The following is a 21140-nucleotide window of genomic DNA, read 5'->3' as shown; positions in this document are numbered from 1 at the left end:
GGTTTTCACTACTGTCGCAAAAAACAAGCAAACAAGAGAATCGCTGATGCAAGTTTAGCAACACACGTTGGACTCTACTCGGTAATCATCCGACACCAGCAAACATCAAATCCCCTCAATTCACCCGAGGTCTCCGCCTAATCTGGACGATGAAACTTTAACTCGTTATACAATGCGGCGGCGCCATCTTCTCATCTCGAGTGGAGCAGAGCAAAGCTACAGGACCCAGAAACTTCTCCTGTCGACATTTGCGGTGGAGAGACGAGAACTAAAACGAACTTCGGCTGCTCCTCGTGCCTCTCGGTTTGCCGCCTCTTGCGGTCGAACGTGTATTGGAGTTGGGCGAACGCACAAGCATGCTTTGACTTGCGGTGGTGCGAACAGAGTGTTTATTTGGGGTTTCCATGCATCACGCACATCTGGGGTACTTCGATTCAACATGTCGATTGTGACACGTTCGTCAGACGGTATATTATCCTGGACAACCCGAGACACTTTGCAACAACTGTAGCTAAAATAAAGTGTAGTGAAACCGTTTAAACAGAACGCTCCCAGACACCAGTTTTGTAAAGGCTTTGCCCACCCCATAGCTGCTTTATAGCTAATGGGTCCAAGGATTATCCAAAGCATTTGTCTATCTCATACCTTAAGTCTTGGAGATTTACTGTTGGGCCACACAAGAAGGCCGGCAATAGTTCAGACTCAACAACCAGATCCAGCCGAGCAAATTATCTCAACACCGGTGATCGTTAATTTCTGCTAACTAACAATCAGGATAAGTGGGAGACCACCGGCATTGATTTTTGTATACACTGTTTTACTGGCCCAGTCAATACGGCCATCTGCGATTGATTTTGCCAAAAGGTTTAGAACTACTACTGTCTATATAGTTGAAAAGTTCTTGCTCGATCTGTAACGGCGAAAAGCAAAGTCGATATGTCAGTTGGGCTTGACCAGTTGAAAATTAGAGTGAAGGCGAACGTCAGCTATTTTATGCGAAAAACAGGAATAGAGGAACGAAGCATTGATTTAAACGAGTTATTTTTTGTTGTTGTCGGAACAAAAAAATAGGAAATTACATTAACTGCTTGCTGCACTACTACACTTTACCGATGACAAACCTCCAGTCGAGCGATCATGTGATTCGAATATCAGTTGGTTTAATCACATGGTCGATCTTATGTCGTTGCTTTCGACAGTTTTATTGTTTCATAAGGGCAGTTTTGGTCGAAAACCACTAATATGTTTCATTCTGGGACATTTGCAGAAAGTGCGGTTTCGTTATTTCAACACGTGTATCTCAGACGTCTGTGTTCACCCACAATGGGCGTTGCGAGATTTGCGTTGTTCCAGGTCGGGCAAAATCGGTTTCCACCATAACAACAATTAAAAAACAACGAAACGAACGCAAATCTTCCCAAACGATATAATCAACACTCGGACGGAGCAGGGGACTTTCCGCATACCGCTCCACAGGCTTAACTCCCACAATACGGCCGAGAAACGATTGCGAGTATGCAGCAGAACTTGGAATAGAACCAACACCCAACGTCGCTAATGAATCACAACAAACTGTCTGATGAGAAATTACTGGCAGTGAGTTCTGTTTTTCCTAAAGCAAAACGATTGTATGAGTGTTTCCGCTTTCCAATCACACTTAATTTGCCGAGGACAAAAACCGATTCTTGCTCTTGAAATAGCAAAATTTGTCTGGTGACTGAGCATTGAAAATCAATTTGTAGGAGATTCTCTAATTAGGGAATGTAAGCAGTTGTTTCACTAGTCTTTCCTCCAAGTATTGTAGAGTAAAAACGTTTGATTGCGTTAAAATTAGACTGCTTTACCTTGAACGCGAAACCACAGTTAGTCGGACCGAAAAACTATGCTTACTTTTCCAGCCCGCAGCTGAAAACAAGCAAGCTCATTCACACACGAACAACAGGCGCACGTTGCAAATCTGATTATCTTTGCTAAGCAGCAAAACTATTTGTTTAACTGTGCTTTTTTAAGAAGCTTATGTAAACGCCTAATTCTTTTGTGCAAAAATTAGGATTGCATCCAAATACGGTTCACAGACGCGGAGGTGCAAATGTATTGGGTTTGGAACAGAAGACATGAAAAAATGATTATTTTGACATAGAACACCGTTGTATCATAACGTCCTGATGTGATATCAGTAAATACCAGGACAATATCTCGTTTCCACAACTTATTGATAAGAGAATTGTAGGCATAATAGTGGGTCAAGGTTATACGCCAAGACAAGGCGTAACATAACTTCAAAATTAGCAGTTTGCAGGCGCAACAATTAATTAAGTTGGTTAAATGTAGTATCACATTCTTAACAAACCTTGGTATTAATCCAAACTATATTCCTGTGCAACATTTTAGACGGTTACCCTGCAGTCGGCAATACACCACAGCACTTTGCAAGGCAATCACGACGTAAGAATTTCGACATTTTTTATAAAAATAAATACGAAAACGATATCAATTATTTTAGTTGGGCAAATGACAATAACGTTTCATGCCTTTCCTTTTTTCACTATGAAACGATTTCCCAACTGCAATGATAGCTGTAAATCTCGTGTTATTCTAACGATCAAATTATAATAAGAATTTACTTATTATAACGAGAAATTAGAGCATCTCTACTTACAGGAACTATTTGCAGCTGGAAACAGCAGTTTAGTGAAAGAGTCTCGCATGAACATTTGTGGCTTATGGGAGATTTTTATATCGATTATTCGCTTTCATTTTACTAGTCTGGCGCCGGAACGATACCGAAAGCACATGTTGAAGATATTGCGTTTCATTTTCAGCAAACACAGTGATTTAGGTCACGTACACAATGCCTTTAACATATATATGCTGACCAAATATAACAGTGAAGGGGGGATTGTTATGTTATGTAATTTCCAAAGTTCAAACAAAGTCCACCTCCTTTACCTACTTAGTTTTTGAGCATGTTGCCTACAGATAAATTATTAGTTCAATTTGATTTTTGACAAACACAGGGATTTGGGTCACGCACAACGACGCTGGAACGCAAATGGCGAATTTCCGGGAAAAAACAATCCACAACCTAAACTTTTTATAAGAAAGTGGGCGTTTTTAAAAATCCACATCTCAATATGCGCTCAGTGTGTGTGTATTATGAAACATTTCGTCTTACGAACATTCAGCTGTCTGTAATGAGTCGGACAATTCTTGCAGCTAACAGGACCAACACAAACATTCGTTTTTAAGAGGCGAAATGCTCTGACAGACGTATTTATTTATTCGTCGTCAACATTGCGTTGCAAACATTAGTTAGTTAGAAGCTTGGTAAAAATCACACGTTTTCTTTACCTTACGGTTTCGAAGAAGTTGCAACTGCAAGGTAACATGCAGAAATTTTAGTTTTACCGATCTTGTAAATTAAAAACGCATTTAATGCTGGTGCTTATGGTGTGTTTGTGCGCTGTTCCGTTGTAGTAAAATTTAGGAAATAGCTGCTAAATGTCGCAAAACTTAAGAAGATTAAAAAGTACAGCGGCAACCTGAAACTAAAAATATGGCGGACAAAACAAAATGGCGGATTCCGTCCGGGGCTGAGATTCCTAAGGGGCCGGAAAACATGCCTTGGTCGCGGCGACGGAATTCGCAGCGGAAAAAGACGCAAAAAACGTCATAACACGCATATTGTGGTGCAAACGTCTCGGCATGCTTTGCACGGCGAAACATACACTGTCCACAAAAACACAATATGCAAGGCTTTAACAATTACAAACGTTTTGCTGCAAAACGTGCGATGGACATAATGTCCGCCATATTGAAACTGCTAAACACCAACAAAACTTTCCTTGTTATCGAGTTAATTGAATACGTAACAGTTACAGGGCCACCACAGTGCGGCCACGCAACCTTTTAAAGCCAAAGAGAGTCTAAGATATCCTTAACTTACAGCAATCTGGCATAACAAACGTTCAAACCTTTAGTGTTTCCAAGCAGGGATCATCCGACTTGCTCGTCCCGGCGCAGACAGACAACCACATTTCGTTAGGCGGCAAATTCCCAGCGTTTGGGTCGGCAAAGAAAAAAAGTGCCGGGCTTGCGGCTTTTGCAGATACGACCGACTGCTTGCATGGCTCCTTATAGGGTTCGGGCAATACCTTGCCTTTCACCAATGCAAGTCATGAAATGTCCGATGCAGAGAACCGAAATAAACAGTCGATACCGACAACAATGAAACAAACTTCTGTTAACCGGTAGCAAGGATTTTTGAACGCGTCAAAAGTCTTACAGTCGTGATGGCGATCTATAGAATGTTATAACATATTTCTAACAGCATTGATTTTGAACAACCGACCGTCCAAGTTCTGTTTTAAAATAGGGTTCTCTGGATTTGAAATAAAGGTAATCTGGATTAAAGTAGTATGGAGACGCTGAGGAATTTCATGTTTCCCATGCGACATACTGCGCAGTTGGCCATACGCGGGTGACAAAAATTACTAAAAACGTGGGTACCAAAAAAGCATTCGAAATTCGTGACGTAATATCCGTGAAAGTTCCAACTGCTGGCGCCGACACATGGATATGGAAGTCATTGGCACACGACAAGTGTTTTTAAACAAACCCCGTGCCACTAAACAGCCACGTGGTGCCGCTGCGGCGCTGCTGTTAGCACGTGCTTGGTGCGGTGTTTTTTTGTTACAAGTCAAGGATGTATAATAAACGACGAGGCATTTATAATCGATTGAAGCTTTTAGGTTAGACGAACGCGTTGATAGCGACTATAATTGCACACAATGCTCGATTGTCTGCAGCGCTAACGGCGATGAAGCCACTGACAGGTGAATGGGCTTCGTTGGAGTCACAACACCACGGGTATAATCGTCAGCGCGTTCTGTAGCCACTTCGTGGTTATCAATAAGCTGGGAATTGTTGTGCCATGTATTTTGTAAAGTGCCAACAAAGTCCGTTACCTACGTAGTTTTTAGCATGTTGCCCACAGACAACCAAAAAAGGTAGGCTCTTTATTTAATCCCGGCTAATCTTAACACAGCAGCCTGCTTTGTGCGAATTTTGAGTTCAATGCTAAGCTTTGATAAGCGAAAAAACAAATTTCCTCGTCATCTTAACTGTACAAAGATTCAAGATAAGAGCTCTTATGGCCGAAATAAAATGTTACATTTGATGTTTCAAAGGTGTTTGGAAGGTAGATAGGTATTAAGCTACCCGAAGGGCTTGTCAAATTTTCCAGGTGTGTTTTTTTACAGATAATTGGACAACAAAACAAAACAGGAACAGTAGGCTCTGACTTCAAGTGCCATATCATGGTGAAGCACAGAATATCTTTCATGCAAATCTACAGTAAAATGGGAAACCCACCAACACATGTAGTACATTGCACTTCTGCCAGTTACTTTCCAAGTACGTTTTGCTTACATAGAATAGAATGAAAACACAGAAGTTCTTTCAGACACTTGAAAGTCTTGTTGCATCTTTCTCACATTTTATTCCAACAACTCGTTTTGGACACTGCATTAGCCTTGATGTTGTTTCTATGTAAACTAAATTATGCTTCAGCGTTCAGCTACCAGAGCGAACTAATTATATAAAGTATCATTTTTCTAAACATCTAAAATCCAAAAATAATCTCCTCAACTAGCTAAACACTGCATATGAAACCACACACATACATATGCAGACTTCAGGGCAGATTTCAACACATTAAACATCATCAGGTCCAAGAAATTACCTCAGCAGGAGCCTCATGGACGAATGCAGAGTGTCGGCGTCCACCGGTAGGCAGATGAAACTGGTAGCTGCGTGAACCAACCGCTCGGAGTCAACCGCGCCAAGCCTCCATAGAGCGGCACATTCACTTGCTGATGGTGCTGACGTGGTTGGGAGGGATATTTCGCCTCCCCTGGTCGTTTCACCGTCAGTTTCCATGGTTTCTTCTGCACATTGTTTGTACATATTAAGTCGTTGTACTTATTAAATAAGTCACCCGCTTATGTACGCTTTTAAATTAACCAAGATGCCATTTTTGTTTAAAGTGTTGAAAGTGGTTAATGCTCTTCAGTGAGCTTCTAAATGAATCAACGGATAAATTTAATTCAATCATCCGTTCAAATTATAAAATGGTTATTCACCATTTATCATTCACTCTGTATACTCCCATACATGGAAACTTACCAGAAGCTACAGGATTGTTCGTCGACGGCTGAGCATCTGTGACGTCACTGGGAGCATCGGTTGTTGTACAGGTTTGCGCATCTTTCACCACTTCTTTGGCGTAAGTTGCCATGATGGGTCGGCGGTTACCGGATTCTTCATTGAACTGAATGAGCTGATGAAAGTTGATGGTGTACTTTCGTCGGCCAGCCGTGAATCTGACAAACAACCAGTGCGACATTAAATTCCGATAAGTGTTCAGATGATGGAATTTGGTGACGTTTTGAGAATTAATCGCAGCAAAAATAGGCGTCAGATCACGTTTCAAGTAAAACAAGGAAAACGACGTAGGGTTCTGCAAAAACGCATGACGAAGAGGTATGTTAACTGCTGTACCATTGCTGATTGGAATAGATTTTGCGGCAAAACCAAAGAAAATGTTTTATTATTGGCGAAAATATCTGCATAATAAACTTATTACACTCTGTATAATCTCAAAACTGCTTTGGAAGAATTTTGTGTCACAATAACACCTAATATGGCATAACAGCAGTTAGATGTGATCCAGCCTCGAGTTTTCCAGAAACCACGTGTCCCGGCGCCAGGCCACTTCTGCTTGTGATGTCACAATGCGCGAAATGCCCTCGCGGTTTTGAAACACGCCGGTTGAGTGGCTGGGTAAGTCCGCCTGTGGCTCGGCTATTTCTGGGATCACAAGCCTTGGGGCTCCCTGGAGGGGATTTTCTCATAAGCTAAACAATTAAACTGTTCGGCGTATGAATGATCAGTTCCCCTTACTAGCGATTATAACTGAAGCATATTAGGTACGCCCGTCGGCATTTAGGATCGCCGCAGACTGCTATTGTGAGTTATTGACATTAAAATTGGGCAGAATACTTCTATTACAAGCTATGACAGCAAAAACTCTACATTTATGCAAATGTCAAACTATTGAGCGTAACGCCCCAAATTGTACGAATTTGTCATAGAAAAGCAAGGATTTAAAAGTTAAAACCGGTTTAAACCAGTAAAAACCCACCTGACACTCGGCAGCCCAGCCTTGTAAGCTTCGTCGATGCTCTTGTGATTTGATGCGCTGTAGCTGCACCAGCGTCCAGATCGGTCGTCGAACCACTTCCATTCCCGTCTATGGGCTTTGTACCTCTCACTGAGCTCCTTCCGCCGACAGAGCAACACGCATGTACGCTCGTACAAGTCTATGAGCAGTTCCACAGGGGAAATCCACCTAAGCGAAAAAAGAACGGTTTGGAAGTGTTTGTTTTTTGCCCATCTCAAGACAGCAAACTAGGGGGAGGTTTAGTCAAGCGGTCAGAGGAAATTTCGTGGGTCATGTTTGAACAAAACGTTGCCACCTCCCGTAACACGTTACTGTTTTTATTGTTCGGAGGTACGTTTTTCGCTGTGGATTACCAATTGTTCCTTTACTGCATGCCATCAGTTAGCCTTCAACGACCCATAAAGTAATTATTTCCGCATCTCAGCACATACTGAGTGATAGGGAAATAGCACAGCATTTCCACTGACACACTATCTTCCTTTTATTAGAGATTGATTACAGAAGAATCCGATAATGAAATGCAAAACATTTCGAATTCTGTTATACACTGTGTGCCATTTTCCTCGGTCGGTATTGATTTTGTTTAAATTAAAAAACAATCAAACACGAAACCTTGCTGCTTCAACTCGTAAGTGAAATAAAATAATCCCTGAAATAACATCAAAATGAAAAATACACACTGCTAACTTGACATACTGAACATAAATTCAGTCACTAGCAGCACTGATGAAACCTTACAGGTAGAAACAGTGCGCACTGTATGTGGCTCACTGATCATTATGGCTTATTTACTTCCATAATCATTTAAATTTTATTAAACACTCGTATCCATAGCCACAGACACGTACTGGTCCCAACCAGTTTAATTCGCAAATAGAAAAAGTTAGAGTTCATTCTACTGAGAAACATCGAGACATCCCATGACCAGGAATGCCAATCGCTAGCGACCTGAGGGAAGCAATTTGGCAAGCCGGTTTGGACAGTCACGTAGCACGCAGACAATTCGGCGGTGAGGGATGCGTACCCCCGGCCGCCCTGCACTCTTTTAAAAGCTTATGCGAGTTAAGATAAATACGAGAATAGGCAAGTGGCATAAGGCAGACGTGACATTAAAAACAAGATTGAGCATTGCGCGCGAACTAAACTACGAACGGTAAAGACAAAAGTATGGAACAGGATATCCTTGTTTTGATTAGAGCCTTTTCTGAAACATATACGGATGGGTATAGGTCGTAACAATAGTCATTACCAAAGGCAAAAAACAGTTCCACATAAACTTTATTACTGTCTTACTTGTGTGTGGCTGCAGATTCCCCACGAAACAACCAACATATTATTTATATGGACTTAAAGTGTAGCGTCTAAACATCAAGCTCCGTGTAAAGGATTTGTTTCAAACGAATAGTTCTTACTTAGGTGCGGAGACTCCGTCCAATTTCTGCTTGTTTTCCTTCATCCAATTGCTGGACGCTTCCAAAAGATCCACGAATGTGGCGATGAGTTTGGTCTCGCTCACAATCTGGGCACACGCCGCCTTCATTTCCTGTACAAGATGTTACGTAAGCAAAGATTCATGGGCTGTGTTCCGCCATAATGTTTGTAATCGCCTCAAAATAAACTGCTTGTCCAAGGAACTTTAACGTCAGACAAGCAGTTTATTGAGTTAATCCATTGTATTACGTTTTGCATGAACGAAACCTGGTCATATTTAACAAAATACCATTTACGTTATAATTACAAAAGTATCATTATAATTTATTTGTTGGGATGCACATAAGGCTACTGTTTTGACATATTTGGTCTTGCTTGGCTATTTAGGCGGCTAAGATAGTCGCATAGTCTACAAAGCTGCGCTGGTGGGTGACAGCAGATCGAAATAAATGCAGTTAAATGAAAGAACATCACTGGCTCAATGCATATCATTAGAATGTTCATGTATTTTAACGATTGCCCTTGTTTAAGTACATAACTGAAGAACATGTTTTTGTGTTCCAGCGACCGACACTATACCAAAACCAGCTCTCAGCACAAATCAGGCTTTGTCAGCAACGTATTCACCCTAAACATAATCTTAGCTTTTGTAAAATCTCTTACCTCAAACAGAAGAGCAAATAACAGGGCTTGTGTGGCAAGACCTCCTGTAGATTGCTCGTCGTTGACCCAAACATCGGTTTCGCGTTGTTTGTACAAAGTAGTCAGTTTTTCGCATTTCTCCTTGATCTGTCATAGACGGAAGTACGTATTTACACAAGATGACGCCCGACTGGACGATTACTTCTACCCACTTTATTGCGATGTTAATTAAGGGCGATTCCTAAATATTCTTATCCATTATTATACGCAGAAAGATGTGACTACACTTTCGAGAGTTCGATATTCTAAAAAGCAGAAGCCAATGCGTTTTTACGAAACCATGAAACTGATCTAAAAGGATTAGCATATTTACTGTTTTTCTTTTTTTGAGAATGGATGACGTAACAAGACTTTATTTTTTGAAAAATGCATTTTTGATTAACGTTAAACCACAGGTCTACGGTGTCATCGACCGAACGTGGAAATTTCCGCAATCGACCCCTTTCGATATGCAGAATTTCCAAGAATCGCAAATTATCAACAGATCGGTTTGCGTACGAGCAAATTAACGCGAGGAAACTTAACGCACACCTGGGCTACGCATGGCACAGGGAAAATTAATCCTCAAAGGTTAAACTAGGATTAGAAGCTCCCCGACAACGCGCACGTTATTAAGCTTCGACGCGACTGTACCTCTTACCTGCAGAACCAGTTTTACGAAAACGCCGTCCGACCACGTCTTCCCTGCCCGCTTCATCAGGACGACTATCACGTCACAAACCCTGACAATAAGGAATATTGTGCGAATTCATGATATTATATCGTCATAAAAGTAGAACTTTCAACTTCAACCGGCAGTTTTGACGGTTTTTTTTGAAAACTGTTCGGAAAGATTGTATCTAAAGGTGTAATAACTTTTTCTAAATGTGACGGTGTTGTAATTTTGACATTATCGTGAGTTTAAATCGGTCATTACGTAGTTTCTAATCCTCCTTTAGATGTCTACGAAAGCAGGCTTATATAACCTATCTGTGCCTAATAAATCTATTTTAAAAGCAAACCCAAACGCAAATATCAACTTTTTACAAATCAAATAGTTGAAATATGTTCACAAAAAAGTTGTTTATCTGAACCCAAGCGGTTTTGTTTATATGTGGATTGTACTGTTTACATTATAGTATACATCAATGATATTTCCAATACAACTATCTAAAGAAGAAATATTACGTGGCAGAGTTTTTCAATGGTGAAATAAATATTTCATTAAAATATCAAGAACTACATTCATGCCGGGAAAATTCGGATTTTCAAAGACCAACGTTCGGATTTTGTGAGCAAATTCAAACTTTAAGATATCAATCAATTTTCAACAGTTAATCTTAATTTGATACCTGTAGACAGTGTCTGGTAGTTGGTTGACCAACTGCATGCTGCCGTCGAATATACTCTCAGCAAACGCATCGATATCGCTTGCAGACATGGGTTCCTCGTCATCCTATCACAACAAGTGAACACTTTAGTACTAAACGTTAGATTGCGAGTTTTTGCATTGCTGCGATTTGTTACGTTTAGAGATTCTGGATACGCCTGACACCGTCTTGTCGGGTTATGAGCGGATTATTTATTTTTTTTATAGAGAAATGCTTTTATGTCGTGAAAAGTTTGTGCCGCAATTATTCCAAAGGTCAAATACGCCAAAAATGTTTCACGACGAGTCAGCCTTCAAAGGTAGTTTCTTTGGTATACGTGCGCACAATGCAGACCCAAACATGCCAAGTAAACTTGAAAATAAACCACGAAGTAAATCTTGGCAAAAGACGTCTAGAATTATGTGAAACGCGTGAACGAAACCCAAAAATATCTTGTGAGAAGTGAAATCGATTGAAATCGGATTCTCGACCAACGGCCGTCCACATTTCGTGTAAGACAGAGGAGAATAGGAAGTGTAACTCAACATACTGTTATGCAATACCGCGTTATTTGATTTGAACCAAGCTTTTGGCCACCTGCGATGTTCCTAATATAGTCACAAACTCTATTTGAAATTCAAGTCCATGTCCGGTCGGTAGAAACTGCTACAAATTAGGGAGAAGGGAAATTAACAACATTCCGTTCGAAGGTAATGGATTTTTACTGTCAATAAAATATTCAGCGGGTATTTCCAATAAAGGCGTTGAATAAATTTTGTAACGTTGGATATTCGCGGAGAAACTCGTGTAGAATGTTGACGTCGAACTTCAGGTCTTATACGTTGAGGTTGAAGAGTTCTAAGCACAGATGCTTTATCTATTATTCATGACTTTGTAGTGAAACTTTTGCCTGAAATTAAACAATGAAAGGAGAAGGTGCCAGAATGAATTCTATATCTGGGTCTCTCTGTAAAACTGCCTGAAAATAAAAGAAAAAAAAGAATAAAATCAAAAGGGAGTAAAGCACCACTTCGAGAACAGCTTTTGCCAAAGTAAAGAACTAAAAGCGAAAACGTGTTTTCAACAAGAAACGAAACCATAGCGATCCAGACCACAGAGGTCGCGTTGGTGAAATTTGGCGGGAACCGCAAAAAAAGGGCGGGAAAACTGTTCGACCCTGAGTGACTCAACGAAATCCCCTGTCCGGAGACCATAGCATCCGCTTGTGCGCAGTGTGCGTAAAGTTGGATTGCAAAAACGTTGGATAACAATCGTTCGCAATGATTCATTGCTGTTCTCTGGAATGTCTTGACTTTGCATGAGCTTGCACAGCTTGTTAATGTTGGGCATATGGCAGCTGTTATGTAACAAAGGACCATGCTGAAAACGACATTATGTGGTTTACGTGAAGCAGACCTTAACAATCTGGAGCTTTATGAGAAAAACAACCTCGTTCATTGAATAGAACTTTATAACAAACATCTTGTAAACAACCTCGCGAAGTACCACGGAAATTTAAGTCGTCTGTTTTGTCTGTCGGAGTCCTTGTGGGTTTTCAAAACCGTTTGCAAAATGTTTAGCATGCAGGGAGCGGGGCCTGGCAACGGACCGTAAAACCGCCCACCAATTGTACAAAAACGCACTGAATGTCCCTGGGACAAAAGATACCTTTGGACTTGAACTGAGCCCCACCTATCTTCATTGGACCAACACAGGAGTTAGTATTGATCGCGTCATCGGACAAAAAAGCTTTCACAGATGACGAACATGTTGCACAAGTTCAATGTTACAAACTGGAGTTATTACCGTCGGTTTTGAATTTTTAATTGAAATTTTTTTCAACTGCTAACGACAGCAGAAGTCGTTTCATGGCAGAACCATTTTGCGACAAATACAATACTTCCAATAAAATATCAAGCACTTGACCTAATCCAAGCATTAAGGGCTTTGCGTGCAGCTTTACTCAATTGGGTCAAACAAAAGATCGTTTGGGGACTGTTTTATTCCAGCTTCAAAGGTTACCAGCATTGAATTGACCTTGAATTATTTCCTGTGACAAACATTCATTCCACATTTAACGCCTAGAGGTCCCAGCTACCTTAAAAAGGTCAGGTCAGCACGCAGACCATGAACGTGACCAATTACCAGCTGATGAATATGCTTTAAAGCATGTTTTAGGAATATTGTGACCGTCAATTTTACTTTAAAAAAGCTGTGACAGGAACAGCTTTCATGTAAAAACAATTCTTTTGTCATGCAACAAGGCCTTCGTTTGAAACTTGTCGAGATATTATAACAAGCATGGTCAGTGCCTATCGCCTAATCCAGGACTCCCAAAACTAATGGCCTCGATCCTGTGGGCTCGCAAAGAGCACGCCAATGTCACACAAATTACAACAAAGAACTGCATTTCACAAAACTAAAGCTATTCAGTCGTCTCCTTTGAAATTGCTGTTCAGTAAATATCTAAAATATTGATGACTGTCAAACACGACGAGGCGTGGAACAATTTTGTTTAATTGCAAGGGAAAGCGAGCCAAGAAGTTTAGGAATCCCTGTCGGTTTATTCAAACAAAAATCGAACAGAAAAAGAACAGAATAAGCCAGTTTAACAAAGGTATTGGTGAAATTTAAGAATCCGAAACTTACTTCAGGATGTAGTGTGGCATCGACGATTATAAACGTACAAACATTAGTTTTGAAATTTTCTTTTACATGCAGCCGCTATCCGTTTCTAAACCCTTTCGAGCTGGACTAACGAGAAGTGTTTTTCGTGGCTGACGCTTAAAAGCTTCAATGAAAGGATTTTTTTCATTTACCAAAACAAACTCAGTCTATGTACTATCTGAGAACACATTATTAATAAGTTCTTGCATAAAACTGCAGTCTAGCTGAAGGGCGGTCACGTGCTCGCCGCGCACGGCTGCCTGTCTGCCATTTTGTTTTGACTGGCTCACCACAGGGCGTACAGCACCAGCAGCAGCAGTAGCCGTAGCCGTACAGACAGCACGTTTACCGGCTCTGCAATCGACCGAAAAGCACCTTTTTGGCCTCGGGTGCTGAGTGCAGTCGTGTGTAAGAAAGCGGTTTAGCGTACCCGTCCCACAGCCGGTTTATTATATGGCATAGTGGGATGTACTCGGTCAATGTCAGTGCGAAGAGCACAAGTATATACGCCGAATCTGTTATTGCGTCTAAACACTAGCGAAATGCACAAAAAAAACGTTAAACTTTCCCCTTAACCCTCGCAACACAACCTGTTACCGAAACATTGGTCAAAATAAATAGGTTTTGGGTGTAAGATTTTTGTTGTCTCTGCTGTGTGAATTTTTAATCACCCTTGACATTTAAGCAACCTACAGAGACACGTAATTCGATAAATCTCCTGAAAAATCTTTAAATTGTAACTAAATATACAGAGGATAACCGTGGCGGGCTTTTTGCAAAGCGTTCACAAAAGAATTTTTTGCAGTGGCTCCAAACGTCATCCGAGTTATCAAGAAGCGTGTCGGTTAAATGGTGTAAACGAACAGATACATAACGATAGAGATATAGCTCGAAAATTAAATAAACCAAAACTGGAGTTGTTTTAAAAAAAACAATTAAAAATGAATTTAGTTTTTTAATTTCTATTCGTGGCAGAAATGCGGCCGCTTTTTCTATCGATTTTTTTGATAAATTCCCGGGTATAAACGTGGAAACGTATTTTAATATTATATGCGTCGCAGCTGATTACATCACAAAGCATTCGGATCCCAATTAGTTTGTTACGTCATAATATGGTAAATGTCACAAACCTAAACATCAGTTCTCAACTACAAAGTTGCTGACCTCAAATTTTAAATCATGTCAACAAAACCCAAACAGTGACTCCCAGAATCAATTACAAAGAATAAACTTGTATTCTATTCAGTTATTTCTAGGTGTTCACAAAACAGGCTATGATGTCTTGTCTTTTTTGCGACACAACTATGTTCCAGATTTTTCAGGTTAAACCCTAGTGCAGTTTGCGGCATTTCAAAACAATGCGTTTTCAATATGAGAAACTATATGACCTTCTGAGGACAGTAATACATATACATTACACTGATGATGGCGCTTTTTCTCGGAACGCCTGAAACAAATATAACATGTCAATGCCTTCTGCAATATTGGACAGTAATATTGTCCACAGAATTCCCAGTAAACGTTTTGTTTATTTTGGAGGTGATGTCAAAGGTTGCAACGCAATTGTCGCGTGAAATAAATGAACAAATTACAGAAATACGGACCTTACGTCATTCAGCCGGATAATAAACAACGTTTGTCTGACAAAAAAAGGATTTTTTTTTATTTAACCAGCTTTTTTCATTCGCTCCTGCAAACATTTCATTCATCCTAGACAACATACAATGTCCAACTGCTGGTTTGCTAAACGGTTAAGTGGAATCAAAGCTCTAGCAGTAGGTACGTGGTTTCAAGGTTGCTTAGGAGAATGCATGACCTAAAATCATACAACGCAACTCGCTACCGAGCCATTATACAAGGAAATTATTTCCGGTAGGCTGTCTACATCCTATCGTTTTCACCTGCGTGGAACGTAGCACATACGTCGATCTCAACCACAACAAAGACAACGTTTACCTGGCTAAGCATTTTTAATTCCAGTTCGTCGTTCTTTTTTCGTTCTTCTTCCTCTGTCTGTTTTCTTTTTTCCTTAAAAAGAAAAGCAGGGGGTTGCACGAGAAATTTTATGGGAAAATTAGGATTCTGATAAGGTGTTTTTGTATTTTTAGTAGATCTACTTTTGTACTTATTCATTTTTTCACACACATGTATGTACAAATCCCTAGAAAACTCGGAACTGTTGTTATCAGATAGCAATACAGCTGAGATGTAAAATAAATCGAGTCTGCCTACACGACTTTACTTAAGCTGCAATCGCTACATTTTGTAGTTTCCTTGCTTTGGAGTGGTTTAAAAAGTATTTCACAAACGCACCAAAGCAAAATCCAAAACGTCCAAAACGGGGTTAAGCAATTCAATCATCACTGATGTGTTTATAATCAATATAGCCACAAAAAAGGCCGTAACACCACAAGACTGGTAAGTGGATGACGCTTCATGAATTATGGCTGCCGCTGTCAGCACACCTCTCTTGCAGCACAAACTGCCAGCACGTACCATGTAAAGCATTCTGCGGCTTCCACCGCAACAAGCACAACCCAGCCATGCTGCCAAGGTTAGTATGTGCATTTGGAACACGGTTGTCACTGTTCATGTACTGATAGTTAAAAAGTCAGATATCGAAGGGGTGATATAAGCAGTGGAAAGGTGTTTACAAATAAAAGCATCACCGTCCACAACACAACTTTATTACACACTCGCGCAATTATTTATTCCTGGAGGCGAACAAATAATAGGTAGGCAGTGGCCCATATGGTGAACGCACACCTACCATTTTGCGCTGTCAAATCCGCCAGAACAGAACGCGTATTATGCGATACCTTTTACTCAACACCACGTTAACCCGTCCCCATGTGTATTGACAGTAATTCGCACAAGGCAACTTGTCAGGTATGCTTGGACCCGCGATCCTCTGTGACGTGACAATGGAAGCGGTAGACCTACGTCGAGACGTTCCGTAATGTTTGTGTAACGACCGCAAAGCGCAACGACCTGTGTGACGCGACAAAGGGCGGATTGCGGTGTCTGCGAACGCAGTGAGTGTGGTCGCTCGACCGTGACCGAAGGCGGGAAATGTTGGATTTGATTTCAGAGACCGAAGGGTTTAGAGAATTTAGAGATAGGTGACGACTGGTCGCTGACGAATATTTATGACTGTTATCTTTTCATTTGCTATCGGCGTTCTGTCAATTGGCAAAGTGCGAATATACCCGTCTTCTTTTAGAAAGTCATGGCACAAGCACGGTTTTTATTCACCTGCTAAAAATAATAAGTAAAGATGTTGGTATCCCGGGAAGCATAAAAAATGAAACATGAGAATGGTAATTGCTCTATACTCCGCATAACCCTCTAAATATCTCATGTCCACATGGAGCCCCAAACATTTTAACAAGGCAGCGTTAAGGAATGCGTTGTACATAAATAATTTTGCTTGTGCAATCTGTGCATAATACACGGAAAATTCCCGCAGCACAGGCTGTGTTAGACTCACAGCATGCTCGAAAACCGATTGGTGGAAGCTAAGTGCGGTTAACAGTTCAGCATAAAGTATCAACACACATCAAACAAAGTGCTTCAACATGACTACTCTAGAAGGGGACCATGAGTATCATTGTCTGCTCTAAAACTGACGGTTAAAGTGAAGAGTAATGATGTCACCTACAGTATAAAGTGATTAAAAAGGAGACCCCGTACTGAATCATTTCTTTTTCCCAAGTCCCCTGGTTCTTTTTTATCATGTTGTAGTTGGGTTATACAGATTGCACAGTCAAACTCGTCAAGTAAAAGACGGCGTACGTCGCAATGACGCAGATGAAACGTTTACAGACTGAGAGAAAACACTTTCACTTACTTCATCGGATACTTCAGGGACTTGTGATGTTTCAATTTCTTCCTGCTGACCTTGGGATGTTTCGTCACCTTCGCCAACTTCAACAGCATTCTGCACCTCCGAAGTCGCCTGCTGTGGAACAGAAAGAAGCTTAAGAAAATGAAAATTTTATTCATGCAGGGTTTTCTGTGTTTTACGGACACCAGCTCAAGTAATAGAGACATTCGAACCCTTATTTTTCGCTCAGATTGGTCCTTAATTTTTAAAGGCATCCTCATTTTTGTGTTGTCTTAACTCCAACTGTGTTAAAATCGCACGGGTTTATAAGAAATGTTATTGTTTTTGTGACACCCCTGTGTCAGGAGACATCACCTCCAAACATCGCACACATCTACAAAATCATAATGCTGTGTTCTTAAAGAAACAACGTAGCAACTATATACGTAGTCTCAGATGGAAAACTAGCCTGTAGGGACTGACATGAGAACAAAAACAAAATACAGCAACGTGTTTGTTTGTGCATCAGTTAAAGCTTACACAATTGACTTTAACCGGGTTTATTTAGGTCAGCCCATAATGCTGATCCTATAATGACTGGCGCTTTGTATTAGGGTGGGGCGACAGCATTCCATAAACACGTGACTCAATTGCCACGCTATGTCCACGGAAGATCCGGGAGGTCTGGCATGCGTAAGCTGGTTGGGAGAGAAAGTGACTGTGGTGCCATTTTCGACAAAAAAAGCCGGGCGGGCGAGGGGTGGTGTTGCGACTAGGGTTAGACTGTGTTTAATTAAGCACCCTTCCTTAAATGTTAAGCACGCCCTGTTGGCGCATTCTGGAGTCGCTCTGTAATGTTTTGGAGAATGTTGGGAATTTAAATGCTAAGGCGGAGGACCGACATGTTAAGTTCGGTTGAATCGCTTTAAATAGAGTAATGGTCAAATACAAAAAGACCACATGGAAATTATAACGCGTGTTGACATGCTCACAACTTCTCCCAACAAATTTTCTACCTGGAGTGTTTCAAAAGTGAATTTGCAAACAAGCTTTTGCCTTTTATTGATTTTTTTGAGACAATTTTTTACAAAATCAAGAAGATATAAATTGATTAGACAACAAAAACATTTCTTTGGGCGTCTTACTGGATAAAATCCAAGGTGTTGTCTGTACTCATTACTTTATTTTACCACATTTGTGTTGTTCATTTACGTTGTAATACTTAAATAAACAACACTCGCATAGCTCGATGTTGGTTAAGTTTTCTTAAACAACATACCAAACGTTAAAAATTTACACACCTCGGCCGTCGATTGCGATTCCGCCTGCCCGGTCTCCTCAGGTGCCTCTGCACCTTCCAGGGACATGGTGATGGCGCGGATCAATTGGTCCTCCTCAGAGGAGTGGGTGAGGAGCCACTCGGTGGCGCCCTCCAAGCCGTTGGAATAGCGGAGGGCCTCCAGGACACTTGCGCGGGCAAAACCCATCTCCATAAGCTGGTGGAAATTCAAAAGGGATGAATTGAATGATGCGTTACTCAGTTTTAAAAAATCTCATTGTGAGCTTGCATTGCTGTTGCAATTGAAACATGATTCCATCAGGTCTCGTGCGAGTACTGGGCCTCCAGGGTACAACATAGTACTTTATTTTAATTCTAACGTCAACAAACGTCACACAACTCAAATGGTCGCCTTGGCCGTGCGACATTCTGTGGGAAACGTCTATAGAAGGGCATTCGAACACACTGCTGTCGAACTAACACGTGTCTGTATCTCTAACTCCCCAACATCCTGCTCACGTTGTGATGTAATCAGCTCGAGAAATCTTATCTACCATAACTTTCTCACATGCGGTTTGGTACCTCCACTGAATTTAAGCAATTCATTCCGGCTTGTAGTGATATTTCCAAGGCATTAAACATCTTGTAACGGTCATTGCCACACAACACGTGGGCTAATTGTTTGACTGCTAGCGTTCGGAAAGGCAATTATATATTACACGCAGGAACCAATATGACAAATTACCAAATTTTGCGTCTATTAAGGGAACAAACCATATTCACGGTTTTAGCTAAATGCATTTGAAGAAAATAGCTGAATAATAGGGTGATACTCCTTTTTTAATATCTTTAGCAGCAGTTAAACAGGGGCTCTTCTTGGAGGTGTAAAGCTTCTAGCAAAACATTGTTCAAAGAAAATTAATGCACTAACAGCTCTGCCTCACAGGAATGTAAATGAATCTAAGCACGGGGACCTTTGTCCAATATTGCTATGAAGGACTGCTGTTTGTTTAAGCCTTCCCAAACCAAAAGGCACTACTCAGCCTGTACAAAGAAATCAGTGCATTTTTATTGCAACCGTATTATGATTTTTAATCGTAGATTTAAATCGGGGTAAACACGTGTAGTGCACGACCACCATCCTCAGTCGCAACATGCCGCTACTTCCCTAATAAAAGTTAAATTGCCTCGACAAGCCTATTCACAGTCAATGTTAAACGACCACAAATACGCCTACAGCTGTACGAACCTGCTGCAAAACGTCAGGGTCAGGTTGCGGAGGCTGCTGCTGCTGTTGTTGTCTCGCTGGCCGAATGGCGATGGAAGAAGCCTGTCCGGAGCCTTGTACCTCGTTCGTACGAGCGGCCGTGAGCGTCGACGCCCCGCTGTAAATAACAGTGCGTGTGTTAGGTAAGGTCCTGCCCATGTTTTCGTGCCGGCGTATTCGGAAACGTCGGAGAAATGAGTTGCGGGAATATCGGTCAACAGTGACCGCTGTACGTATGTTGAAAAAGCAATATCTTTGGAGTTTAGACCAATTCGTTCTGCACAATGTGTAGGGTTATCAATAACATTTACAGCACAAAGAAAAATAATTTCAACTCACCTCGGAAGTCGAGCGAGACCTTCAAGGTAGAAATCGCCCAAGTTGGGATCTTAAAACGTAATAAATATCGAATATTAGATAACAATACAACGACTGTGGACATTTTTAAGCAAACTCCACTGCCACCTTGTACTCCAGAAGGGCCTGAAGTGGGATTGGAGGCAGAGGATGTCTTGGTCTTCTTCTCTTGTTCCTCCCGCTCTTCCTTGAGTTTGTCTCTCGCAATCTGCTCCCCTCGGATCAGGTGGCAGAGGATGAGGATCACAGAGTCACAGATGCGACTCGAGAGTTTGGATAGGCGACCGCTCGACCAAAGATGTTGCAGCGCTTCCAGGGCAGACTAAGGCAACAGGTTTAACAGTGAGGTGAAAGTTTACTTTACATTTTCCAAAAATATTGGTAATGGAAAAAACAGTCGAGCTTCAAAAATCATTTGTGAGAAAACGACTTTTACGGTTGCAAGTTTAGGGAAAGCAAAAAATCTTACAACAGTGTAATTGAAGAGAGTTTGCAACAACAGTTAGCAATCTTCATGAAAAATGTAAGTCATAAGGTCTCATCTACGTACAGGCCACAAAACGGAGTAAATACAATCTCCACACAGACACATTTTACCCAAGCAAAAAAAAAGGGAATTAAATCCAATATTTCAAACCTTTTGCGTTTTGATTAGGAATTTGACGGCGCTGAACGGAGCAACAATAGGCGGCGCCTCATCGGGCGATGCGATCGGTGATTGGCGCTCGTGGATCACGTGAGGCGAGTTAAGGATGTTGCGCGGGTTGACAAGCCGCTCGATCAACATCAGCCAGGCCTCCAGGAAGTCATCAACGCTGCCTGAAAAAGTAAAAGTATTAGAATTTTGGGGACGGTCGTATTCGCGCATCCTATGCAGTGAATAAAAATATGGAGCGGTGCAGCTTGGGTGGTAGAATAGCGCATGGTATGATGGAATTGGGTTCAAACTTTAACAGATAGCCGAGATGACGGCGTTTGCTAAAACACAATCCCAAGTTGCGTGTTTTGCCAGACAAAGG

General features: G+C 41.2%; 1 protein-coding gene across 5 annotated transcripts in view; it reads right to left on the bottom strand.

Moving 5' to 3' along the window:
• Positions 1-21140, bottom strand: part of LOC145897731 (E3 ubiquitin-protein ligase HUWE1-like) — a 75157-nt gene that overhangs the window by 35541 nt on the left and 18476 nt on the right. For all 5 annotated transcript variants that reach the window (XM_082986142.1, XM_082986143.1, XM_082986139.1 and 2 more), the window contains 14 exons: positions 20759-20940; positions 20230-20443; positions 20104-20152; positions 19747-19882; positions 18520-18714; positions 17243-17353; positions 15349-15420; positions 10708-10811; positions 10017-10098; positions 9338-9463; positions 8656-8786; positions 7205-7411; positions 6187-6383; positions 5744-5948 (listed from right to left, as the gene is read on the bottom strand). In XM_082986142.1, coding sequence (XP_082842268.1) covers positions 5744-5948; positions 6187-6383; positions 7205-7411; positions 8656-8786; positions 9338-9463; positions 10017-10098; positions 10708-10811; positions 15349-15420; positions 17243-17353; positions 18520-18714; positions 19747-19882; positions 20104-20152; positions 20230-20443; positions 20759-20940 — 2011 coding nt within the window. The remainder of the gene's footprint in view (positions 1-5743; positions 5949-6186; positions 6384-7204; positions 7412-8655; positions 8787-9337; positions 9464-10016; positions 10099-10707; positions 10812-15348; positions 15421-17242; positions 17354-18519; positions 18715-19746; positions 19883-20103; positions 20153-20229; positions 20444-20758; positions 20941-21140) is intronic.

This window comes from Ascidia mentula, chromosome 4 (genome assembly GCF_947561715.1).
Source record: "Ascidia mentula chromosome 4, kaAscMent1.1, whole genome shotgun sequence".
Lineage (NCBI taxonomy): Eukaryota > Metazoa > Chordata > Ascidiacea > Phlebobranchia > Ascidiidae > Ascidia > Ascidia mentula.
Note: the sequence above shows the minus strand (reverse complement) of the source record. Positions and strands in the feature narration are given on the sequence as shown.